General features: G+C 35.1%; 1 protein-coding gene across 7 annotated transcripts in view; it reads left to right on the forward strand.

The window, feature by feature from the left end:
- Positions 1-12,750, forward strand: part of npnta (nephronectin a) — a 68,188-nt gene that overhangs the window by 24,349 nt on the left and 31,089 nt on the right. For 4 of the 7 annotated variants that reach the window (XM_048196300.1, XM_048196295.1, XM_048196296.1 and 1 more), the window contains exons 3-4: positions 188-238; positions 6,921-7,013. In XM_048196300.1, the coding sequence (XP_048052257.1) occupies positions 188-238; positions 6,921-7,013 (144 nt within the window). The remainder of the gene's footprint in view (positions 1-187; positions 239-6,920; positions 7,014-12,750) is intronic. The other 3 variants (XM_048196297.1, XM_048196298.1, XM_048196301.1) reach the window with 1 other exon arrangement.

Consider the following 12,750-nt stretch of genomic DNA (forward strand, 5'->3'; position numbering starts at 1 on the left):
AACAAAATGTGTTGACCCAGGAATGCGTCTAACGCGGCAAAATCAGGATGTGCGTTTGTATGTGTTGCGTTTATAATGCTTGTCCATCATCAGCATGGCTCCCATGTAATGTTTTCATCTCACATTTATAGACAAAGCTTCTTTCTTTTCTTTTTTTTTTCTTTTTGTCTGGCCGTTTGTTTTGCAGCCCTCTACGTCTTAACCCACAGAGTAATCGGGATAAGGTGCCAACCCCAAGGTTAGCACCACATCATATTTCCTTTGCAATCATCTTGCCTGAGCGTCATTCAAAGCATGCATCCGCAGACTACCGAGTTCCCATTTATTTATAGTCCCCCACACGCACTCCTCCTTTGAGAATATCCTGATATCCTGTGAACACTTCACACCTGCTCCAGCTAACATTTGAATATCTGGACCCTCCAGGATATTTGGATATCACTGTTTATATTCATATTTGTTTGTTCCCCCACATCATCCTCAAACGATCTCACATCAAGGGTGTTTTTGGTCGTTTTAACACAGCAGTAGAGAGAGGACAGGAAATGATGGAGGATGGAATCAGGAATTGTTGCAAGCCAGATTTAAACTTGTGTCACCCATATGAGCAGTACAGCTAAATGCCATGCATCTATTTTATTTTATTTTATTTTTTCGGACAACACGTCCAAAAAAACTATTTAGCTAACTAGTTGTTCTGTAGAGACATTTATTCTGGACTTTGTAGTGGTATATTTTTTTTGTGTGTGTAGTCTAAACTTAAATATAAATATAAAAGTAAAAAATATTATAAATATCAAAGTTAATGTTTAATATATATATTTTAATTAAATAAATTGTATGTCATTTATATATATATATTTATTTATTGATTTATGTTTTATTCATTTATTCATATATAATGTATTATACATGTATTTATTTATTTTTAGATGGGATATTATAATGTAGTTTTTTATTGAGAATATTGAAACTTTATATATATATATATATATATATATATTTCACACTAAAAAACTACACTACAGTATCTAATCTAAAAGTAAACACACATAACATTATATATGAATAAATAAATAAAACAGATAAACAAACAAATAAAAAATGAATATATATATATATATATATATATATATATATATATATATATAAAGTAAAACATATTATAAATATTAAAGTTAATGTTTAATATACTTTTAATTACATTTATGTCTTTATATATTTAGTTAAACAAATATAAAAGCAAAAAATATAAATATTAAAGTTAACATTTAATATACTTTTAATTAAATTTATGTCATATATATATATATATATATATATATATATATATATATATATATATATATATATATAGTTAAACTTAAATATAAATATAAAAAATATTATAAATATTAAAGTTAACATTTAATATATTTTTAATTAAATTTGTCATATATATTTATTCATTTGTTTGTTTGTCTGTTTTATTTATTTATTCATATATAATATGTGTGTTTACTTTTAGATTAGATATTGTAGTGTAGTTTTTTAGTGTGAAACTTAAATAAAAAATAATAAATAAATAAAATAAATAAAAAATATTTAAAATGATAAATATTATAGTCTTACATATATATTTCCATAAACAACAAAAATCTAAGGGGGCACAATTTGAATGGCCATTACAGGTCTGGCACGATCCACTAGGACATTGCGCGGATATGCTTTGCAAAATTTATTGATTTTTACTACTAGTAAAAATTATTATTAGCTTTTCAATTTCTTAGCGAGACTTATCCTGAATTTTATTTTTCATAGAATTCACCAGTTACACTTTCTGACATATTGCTTTGAAGCTGCCATCCGGTCATGCGTCATCAGAGCGCATGGATTGATAGGTATGCTATGCCGAGAATGAAAGTCTCCAGGGGTAGAGGAGTGCTTGCAGTGAGAGAGGAGCGAGGCGTTTTGAAGCCAGCGGGACCGTTTGATGTGGTTTGTCAATAACGGGTACTTCCCTTGGCCCGTTTCGCCTGTGGTTTGTGTTCCAAGTGTCGGCATTTCTCTGAACCGGACCGCAGCAGATAGGTTTCCATTTAAAGCCCCGTCCTTAAGCTCTTCATTCGTCAGCACTTAAAAATATAACCATTGCCTGTGATCACACAGCGTCCCACCAGGATTAATCCACGATTTCATCACATTTGATAACTGTCTGGCCAGCGAGATAAGGCAGCCGCCAGGATAAACTCTCAATGTCAGAGAACTCTGCCGGTTTCCTTGTTTGTCTCTGCCAGCTTGGGGTTTACCACCAAATTAGGGCCCATGTTTGTCCTTTTGTGTTCCAGGGTTTGATCTTACTGTCTAACCTCTATATTGAATAACACAGGTTAAAAGCGAGGTGAACATGTACCTTTGATTAGCTTACTCAATCTAATAAGGTGGAATGAGACGGGCTGATTCTTATCTCACCATTTTGCCAGATTGGGCTAATGCTTTTCCGCCTTCATGCAGTTTGATCAGGCTGAAAGTAGATATCCATGTGTCTTTACAAAAAAGGATCTAGCTTTCTGCTTTCACCATCTGAGGTCAAGGGGTTTTTAAAAAAATTACATTTAATTATATTTAATTATTTAATTTATATACTTAAATGGAAATATATATCATCTTTTCCCTATCATGTCTCCTGTATTTTGTTTTTGTGGTGTATTCTTAGCTCCTCATTCATTCTGAGAATGGCACCAGTGAGGAAAATTAACAGCTCTGATAGGCCTCTATAATTGGAGACTCAATGAAGCTTTCAATGGAAATTAGTCTCAGCCGACTGCATACTCGGGTATAAACCACCACTGAGTGCTCTGCTGTAAGCCTGGCCTACTCTAGTCCAGCCTAATGTTACAAGCAGGGTTATTATAGTAAAAATAAACCTTAAAAATTGTTACTTGAGGTCAAATAAATATGAATATATGACGATTTGCATGGTGATGCTCCAGAATGGAAAATCTGCTTAGAAATATAACAATAACAATCTCTAAGAGTGTCATTGTGTGTGGGGCCTTTTTTGCTGCTGGTATAGATGGTATGCATTAACGTCACTTTCCCGCAGGAACATGGCATGCTCCCTCAGCTGGACTGAGTGGCAAAAGAGCCTGCTGCATGACTGGATTTGATAGGGGACACTGCGAAACGCTAAAGGGCTTGGGCTTGATAGTGTTCCTTACAACTTGTCAAAATCCATGGATTAGGTTTATTTGACATGCAGCCAGGAATCGTGTTTCCTGACATTTATATGTGCCTGATTTCGATGCCAGGGAAATACATACGCATATAAATACAGTATAGATAGGTCTAAATCCGAGTGATCACTTAGCCTATATCAATGTTATATATACCGTCCAGCCTTAAAACTTGTACAGTTCTTCAGTGTTTATTTATTATAAAATATTAAAAAATTATGCAGAATATAAGATTGGAAATATTTAATTGATGAGTTGTCAACACAATATATAATAATACAATATATACGGTATGATTTTACCCCAAAATCCAACATTTTGACACAAAAAGATAACTGCAAATCAGCATTTCTCTGCCTGGATTGCAGCGATCCTTTTGCTTCTTTTTTCTGTAGCTTTCGTCAGTCTGTAAAAATATACCTCAGATTTTTTTGTCAAATCTATTTGTACAGTCAATTGCAAAGCTTTTTCCCATTTTGAATGGGTTTTGTGTGTTTTCGTGGCATTCACGCTGAAAATCAATGTTGCCACTCAGTCTTTTTGCCACTCAATGGGCGTAACCGCAGTCATAACGGCCGAGGGTGACGTCACTTGCGTACCCTCTATTGCTGAGCTGCTTCACTGTGAAAAGTTATTTAATGCTTTGTAGTACGGGAGAATATCTAGCGAGGAATCGTCAGATGTTATTTTTCAACAAGACAACCAAGAAGTGGCTTGATAAGTTCATCAGGCTCAAGTTTTTGGTCTGGTCAGAGTCCAGATTCGAACCCAATAATGAATATTTTTTTATCTCACATTAAACTCAAACTAACTGGGAGACATTTAACTACTCATGAACTGTTTCAAGCCTTCAACATTGAATGGAACAGCACTGACACTTCTTCCTGTAAAAAGCTATCTGTATATATGTGTGTATGTAAATATAACTACAATAGTATCTCAATGATGCTAAAATAACATTAACACCGATAACAGGTATCGTGGTTGGTATTGAAGCGCATGACAAAGTAGTAGCGAAACAAAAACAGTCTTTAATATTAAAGGTGCTAAAGAGGATCTTTTCGTCGACTGAGAAACCAAAGACTGTTAGTGAGATTTTGAAATGAGTGCATGCGTAAGAACAACCCCCCTCCTTCACAGCTCATTTCAAGGGAACGCCTCCCAAAACTCGTGCACGAGTATTGGAACACGAGTGTTTACCACCGGCATACGCTGTGTCGTGTTAGTGGATTCATTATGTCGGACTCACCGCAGGTAACTCATAATCTGCAGTTGTTACTCCTGTCTCCTGACAAAAACATTGCATGCAGCGCCTGTGGAGTGTGGAAAGTTACTGGAGCGCGCAGCCGGGCGTCTCTCACAAGGAACGTCATGGTAGTGATTGACGAGCCAGAGGGCCAATCATTTACACGATGATCGCGTAAACGATTGGCTGATGTTTTTAAGGCCCTACCTCGTGCACAGATGATGTATATTAATATTATTCCTTTCAGTGCACCTAATAAATAGTCTTTTATCAGTTAGTAAAGACAGTTTCAAGTAATATTGCAAAAATGTATAAAACAAAACATCCTCTTTAGCACCTTTAAATAAACAAGGAATACACAAGAGGTCTTAGGAGAAATAAACTGAAACAACCACACTAACATCAACGAGACCGAACAAAGAACTAATGAAAAGTAATTGGTGTGAAACAGAACAGGTGTGATAGAACTAATTAACAGCCGAGAAGACTAACTAGCGAACTAAGGAACACGTGAACAGAGCAAACAGAGTGAAAAGGAAACTAAAACAGAACATAGAGGGAGGGACGTTTTTGCTTCCAGTTCATGTACTTCAAATAAAAATGGAAAGTATGCTGCACTGCGGGTGATCAAGTAACTTTTTTTTTTTTTAACCTTTTTTTTTTTCCACAAATACAAAAACAAAATAAACATATAATAAGAAATATAATAATGACAATTATTATATATTATATAATGATAAAAACATTTAATTACAAAATTAACAAACTAATATATTCAGTATTACTCATACTAAACTTAAGACCCATGTTGTGGCATATTTATATACACTACCGCTCAAAAGTTTGGGATCGGTAAGATTTTTAATGTTTTTAAAAGAAGTTTCGTCTGCTCACCAAGGCTTAATTTATTTAATTAAAAATACAGTAAAAACAGTAATATTATAAACAATTATTACAATTTAAAATAACTGTGTACTATTTAAATATATTTTACAAAGTAATTTATTCCTGTGATGGCAAAGCTGAATTTTCAGCATCGTTACTCCAGTCTTCAGTGTCACATGATCCTTCAGAAATCATTCTAATATGCTGATTTGCTGCTCAATAAACATTTATGATTATTTTCAATGTTGAAAACAGTTGTGTACTTTTTTTTTCAGGATTCCTTGATGAATAGAAAGTTCAAAAGAACAGCATTTATCTGAAATACAAAGCTTTTGTAACATTATACACTACCGTTCAAAAGTTTGGGGTCAGTAAGAATTTTTATTTTTATTTTTTTGAAAAGAAATTAAAGAAATTAATACTTTTATTCAGCAAGGATGCATTAAATCAATCAAAAGTGACAGTAAAGACATTTATAATGTTACAAAAGATTAGATTTCAGATAAACACTGTTCTTTTGAACTTTCTATTCATCAAAGAATCCTGAAAAAAATATTGTACACAAATATTTTGTATAATTGTAAACAATAAATGTTTCTTGAGCAGCAAATTGACATATTAGAATGATTTCTGAAGGATCATGTGACACTGAAGACTGGATTAACGATGCTGAAAATTCAGCTTTGCCAACACAAGAATAAATTACATTTTAAAATATATTAAAATAGAAAACAGTCATTTTAAATTGTAATAATATTTCACAATATTACTGTTTTGACTGTATTGTACTGTATTAAGTAATGCACCCTTGGTGAGCAGGCGAAATTTCTTTTAAAAACATTAAAAATCTTACCAATCCCAAACTTTTGAGCAGTAGTGTAACTGTAAAAAATGTACTTGGAAGCATACTTTAACCACAATTTCACTGAAGAATATACCATCTTTGACATACTACTTTAAACATACTAAACTAAACAAATTTGATTTGCGCCGCTCTAATCCTAATCTGGCATGCTATAAAAGACAGATCCGTTTCCTGTGCTGTTATTCAGCAGCAGGGCTGCAAACACAGAATCCTTTTGACAACATTGGGAGGAGTAGTATGTGATGGTATTTAGCTTTAGTTTTCTGAAATGTGCCTGTTTTTGTCTCTATTTTGAAGATGGCAGAGACAGAATTTACCCCATATCAACTCTGAGGATGTTTTCCCCCAGTCTAGGATCTTAAAGGTTTCTGATGTTGCACAGCTCTAGGCTGCTTCCCAATCCAAATGTGAGATGTAATGAGTCATAAAGCAGAAGTGAGGTGGACCGTACATTCGGTTCATTAAAATGACCAAGGCAAACAATGAATTATTGATGTAGGGGGCCAGCGTTCCAAAACAATGTTTTCGTGGATCTCTCGCCACAATATCCTCAAGGTCTAATTGTACGGACGCTTATTTCCCACAGAAAGGTTGTTTTTTTCCCTAGCACAAAAAACTTAAGGCTGTTTTTTTGTTACATGTTTCCATGTCTACTGCATAGACTCTGACATTTGGTGTGAAATGATACTGATGATCTGTTTGCCTACAGCGGTATGTCAGCACGGATGCAAACATGGAGAATGCGTGGGACCCAGCAAATGCAAGTGCCATCCAGGTTATACAGGAAAAACGTGCAACCAAGGTAAGTGATGAAGTGTGCATACAACCTCTCTATTCCAAAGCACCAATTTGTCACTGCGTTTATTTAAAGGCCTCTGGATCTAGATGTCACCCTGTAGGTCTACACAGAACAATGTATCGGCAATAATGGGCTGTTGTATTGAGTGATATAGTGATTCAGGATGTGAGGTTTCCCTTAAGCAGATAATATCTCAATTACTGCCTTAAGAACGCTGTACCGAAAATAAAACGGAGCCAGGGGACTAAATTCTGTCTGAAGTTGTCTCATCAGAAGAACGCTGGCGTCGGAGATAACCCCTGATTTAAAACGGCACATTTCCATTTGAGAGGAGAGGGCTGGGAGACTTAAACAGAGGATTCTGTGCCCTTGGAAGGCAAAGGGAGAAGGTGTAATTAAAAGACGGGAAGGAAAGGGAAAACAATCCCCTCTGGAATGTGGAATAGAATCTTTTCGATTTTCCCTTGCGTCACGGTTTCATGTCAAGACGATGAGACTTCTTTAGCATCGCTGTACCGGGTGGAAATGATTTATTTTATTTCATTTTATTTTCACAACAGATGACGTTTCTATCAGCTTCACTAGGCTTTCATGGCAAAAGCGATTAAAAGAATCAGGTGGTTTTGAGAGGTAACGACAGATGATTGTCATGTCGAGGGCTTATTTGTCTTGCGTGTTTAAAACTTTGACAGGTGCTGGTTAGCGCGGACACCTGGGTGGCATATTAAAATGATCAGTGGAAATAATCAAGCCTTTAATTTTCACTGTGACTGACTGAAGTGTTTTTCAAGCCGCTAAGTGTTTTTGTTCATTGAAATTATCTATTGCAAAGAAATCAGCATGCAAATTAATTTATACCACACAAGATGCCCAATCACTTGTACGATATTGTAATTATTGCTAATATTATTCAAGATTATTTTGAATCCTTTGTGAAATCGTAGTTGATATTTTGCAATGCAAATATCAGCTCAGCCATTTTTTTTATACATGCAACCCTTTTATAAACCAGGGCCTCAATGTTAAAAGGATCCGCCACAAGCGATTAGTGCAGAGAAACCACGGGCAGAGCTGAACAGAAACAATGATAAAGAGCTTAGTACTAAATCCATCGCAATGAGGTGGGATAACACCCACAAAGTTAAATAACCAAATTGGGATTTAAAGGTGATGCGTGTCATTTTTCGATCTTAAAATACTTTCACGTATCCCAGTTTTATATGCAAACATGTCACAAGTATGTGACTGGGCACTGGGTTCTTCTGTAGTGCTATTAAAATATATGATATGTTTTGAGCATGGTTTGGCTGGTTACACACTTTACCTTTAAAGGATTAGTTCACTTTCAAATTAAATTTTCCTGATAACTTACTTACCCCCATGTCATCCAAGATGTTCATGTCTTTCTTTCTTCAGTTGAAAAGAAATGAAGGTTTTTGATGAAAACATTCCAGGACTATTCCCATATAGTGGACTTCAATGGAGCCCAAACAGTTTAAGGTCAAAATTACAGTTTACAGCGATCCCAGATGAGAAATAAGGGTCTTATATATATATATACTAGCTCTCTTCTTCTCTTTTTGAATTCCAGCAGTGTAGACACTGCTAAGTGTATTACTGCCCTCCACAGATCAAAGTTTGAACTAAATTGTCATATACAATATGCTAGTGCAAGTATATAACAGTTAGTTCAAACTTTGACCTGTGGAGGGCAGTAATACATTTAACAGGGAATTAATAGAGAAGAAGAAGAGAGCTAGTTCAAGATGAGCATTAATGGTTAAAACTATATATATATATATATATATAGAAAAAGAGTGTTGGTTTCTCTAGATAAGACCCTTATTCCTCATCTGGGATCATGTAGAACGCTTTGAAGCTGCACTGAAACTGTAATTTTGACCTTCAACCATTTGGGCTCCATTGAAGTCCACTATAAGGAGAAAAATCCTGGAATGTTTAATCAAAAACCTTCTTTTCTTTTCGACTGAAGAAAGAAAGACATGGACATCTTGGAATCTTGGATGACATGGGGGTGAGTAAATTGTAAGGAATTTTTAATTTGAAAGTGAACTAATCCTTTAAGTTATATTGTACATTTGATAGAAATCCATGTTGAAGGCATTTTTTTTCTAGTTGAAATTGGTTGACATTTGTCGTCTTGGTCTTTACAGAGACACGGCTCTCCCTGGTGACGTGTAGTACAGCAGTTCATGTAACTCAAAGTTCAGCCTGTAAAATACCATGAAGAGCAACTGTAATAAAGCAATGAGCCACAAGAGGCTGTGCATCACAAAGTTTTTACTATAGTTTTTTAAAATTGATACTTCTGACCAGTGTTGGGGGTAATGCATTACAAGTAACACAAGTAATCAGATTACTTTTTTCAAGTAACGTAAAGTTTACAACATAATATTTGCGTTACTTTATCAAAATAATTAACGCAACTTACTTTGTTTTCCTATTTATTGACTGACACCTCTCCTGTCCCTATGCTAAAAGAAATCAGGAATAAGTGCACAGTTGTGTGCTCTGTGTAAACATGATGGTTATTGTAGTTCTACATGTGAGCAGGGTTTATTCAGTTCACTTTTGATGTGAAAAGGCTTTTATATTTGCTAAAAACAGAACTAATGCACTTTCCATAAAAAGTAACTATAATGCAATTAGTTATTTTTTTTAGGTAGTAACGCAATATTGTAATGCATTACTTTTAAAAGTAACTTTCCCCAACACTGGTTCTGACTGTAAATTCTGATTGGATGAACCATATTTAAAGCTGTTGCAAGCTTCATATTAGCATTATGAAAATACAGTTGCCACATTAATACTTCACTGATGTGTGGAATCTGAACTATCGATTTTATAACAGGAAATAGTCATAATTAAAGCACAATTAGCATTCGCCTCCTTTGATCTACTCCATTTTGACAGCGATGCCTGCAGTTGCTTTTCACAGTAACATCACTGTCATGGAGATGATCTGAGGCAGATGGGCATCTTTGCCCAGAACAAATAAACTCATTAAAGCGCTAATCCATTTAGGAGTCGAGTGACACTGAGCTGCATTCAGCTCTCCGTGGATCAAATCAATTTAATAAGATGCTAATTTTCAACGGAGGTCTCTGTAAATGAGAATCTGCTTACCTGCTGTTCCCAGAGTCTGTCAGGAATCCATTATGGGGCATCAAATATTGTAAAATTCTTTCAGATACGAAGATAGATCTGCATTTTGGTGAATGCACGTCTAATAATGTGTTATCCACGGTGCACCTCAGTCTCATCCTCTCTGTAGCCCATGTCAAATGCTTATCATGCATATCTATTAAAGAAATTATTTTTAATATCATGCATAAATTGTCCTTGGTACATGATAGATATAACACCAGAATAGATGTTCCAGTCTCATGCTAAACTCTAAGTCATTTGGCAAAATAGTAAGCTATCATATAGGTTGGCTCATAGAAAATGTACACCTTTTAAGGTGATGATACACGGGGCAACTTTTTGAGCAATGTTGCTGGGCAGTGTTGCCGTCAACAGGCAACCTGGTAAGACACTGGGCAACTAATTAGGCCAACGGACAGTTGGCAGCAACCAATCAGAGAGGAGCAAATCTATTGCCAACCAAATAAATACTTTATTATTAAACACATCTATGGCACTTTATTTCAAATATTTTCTTCATTTTTATTAAATATAAATGCCTTTCTGATCTGATTTGTGATGACAAAAGGGAGAAGAGTGAGTTTGACAAAAGGCGGATTCGAACCCGGGTCGATCGCGTCAAAGGCTACTTTCACGTGCCATACTCCCTACGGCCTACACCACTGTGGATATTCAACAGAATGCGTCTTTTTAGTATTTAACTCAAAACATTACAGCCAACGTACATTAAATTGGACACTTGTTGGTATTTTAAGCATTAAATGATGTAAATGCCCTGTTTTGGGTTGACACATGACAACTTACGTAAAAAAATTAAAGTTCACGATCCTTTTCTTCGCTCCACTGCCACTGAAAGGCCGCCATCTTGTTTGAATTTTTTCTGATAGCTCCAAGCCGGTCACATGATCAGCTGCTAGCATTCTGATTGGAGGATCTCACCCACAACCTATCTAAAGTATCCAGATAGAAATTTGTTGCTCATGCTCAATGGGAAAGTGCCCAGGCAACATTGCTCAAAAAGTTGCACTGTGTATCATCACCTTTAGTCTGATTGAACTCAATGTTGGACAGTTTTGTAGCTTTTTCAGTTGGTTCATATTGATGTTTGATTGTTTGCATGATGCAGATTCAGAACACTGGCTTATTCTGATTACAGTATATAGAAAATAAATATAAGGCTCAGATGAAGGATGAAAAGTCATGTAATGCTAAACTACAGCTGTTTTTGACTAACATCATACATAGTCTTCAGGGCAAAGATAAAATAAATACTGTAAAATATGGTTTCTTTAATCTTTTCCTAAGGTTTCAAAACCTTAAAATTCACATATGGACCCACACATTTCGAAAGCTGCATTATAAATGTTTGATTTTCAGCACGCTAGGGGCATAATAACGGTAAATGTGTTTTGTTTTTTGAAAAACACTGTTCATTTCCATGTGTTATTTAGGAGTTGGAAAGCCAAGCACAGCTGAGGGGATTATATGGGATTCTTTACATGTCATCATATAATTAAGCAGTGCCGACATTGTTCTGTAACACTGACATTCCCTCCTCTCATCTTTTTCCAGTGTTAATCACAGACAGTTCTTGGTACTGTACTGGGTATTTTTGAAAGCTAAAGGGTTGCATTGGACTATAAATACTTTAAATACCAAACCCTTCAGTCAGTCATTCTCCACTATTTTTAGGTTTTGTCTTTCTTGTTCATCATCCATAATAATGTCAGCTGCTCCAGAAGAAAAGGGGTCAGGATTTTTAAAGTCATGATGGTTAGTGTTCACCATGTAATTATGCAGCTGAGACTAAATCTGCCCACTTTAATTTTTATCAAAAAAATAAATAAAAATAATCTGTACTATCCATTTTCTGCAGATCAGGAATGTAATGGTACCTTTTCCTTCAAAGAATCATGAAATCAAAATTGAGTTGTGCTTTCAACAAGAAATGGCATTGGCAGCCCATTTCTGTATTTGACAAGAAATAATGCAGGACAAGACTTTCAATTTTTTATATGAATTGCGAAAAGCACTCTTTATGTGAATGGTCGTTGGAAGGTTGTGTGGTAAAACATTTTGATGTCCCCTCTGAAATGTTGCAAAAATAATAATAAAAAAAAAGTACAGACTTTCATGTGCACACAAGAAACTTAACAAATCAGCCCATTCCACAACGCAGTGTCTTGGCCTTCACAGCGGATGCGTTAAAGCGGACATAAGGTTAAAGGATTAGCTCACTTTCAAATTAAAATTTCCTGATAATTTACTCACCCCCATGTCATCCAAGATGTTCATGTCTTTCTTTCTTCAGTCGAAAAGATATTAAGGTTTTTGATTAAAACATTCCAGGATTTTTCTCCATATAGTGGACTTCAATGGAGCCCAAATGGTTGAAGGTCAAAATTACAGTTTCAGTGCAGCTTCAAAGGGCTTTAAACGATACCAGACGAGGAATAAGTGTCTTATCTAGAGAAATGATCTGTCATTTTCTAAAAAAAAAAAAAAAAAAAATTATATACTTTTAACCATAAATGCTCGTCTTGAACTAGCTCTCTTCTTCTTCTTCTCTATT

Source organism: Megalobrama amblycephala, linkage group LG7, assembly GCF_018812025.1.
Source record: "Megalobrama amblycephala isolate DHTTF-2021 linkage group LG7, ASM1881202v1, whole genome shotgun sequence".
In the NCBI taxonomy this organism is placed as follows: domain Eukaryota; kingdom Metazoa; phylum Chordata; class Actinopteri; order Cypriniformes; family Xenocyprididae; genus Megalobrama; species Megalobrama amblycephala.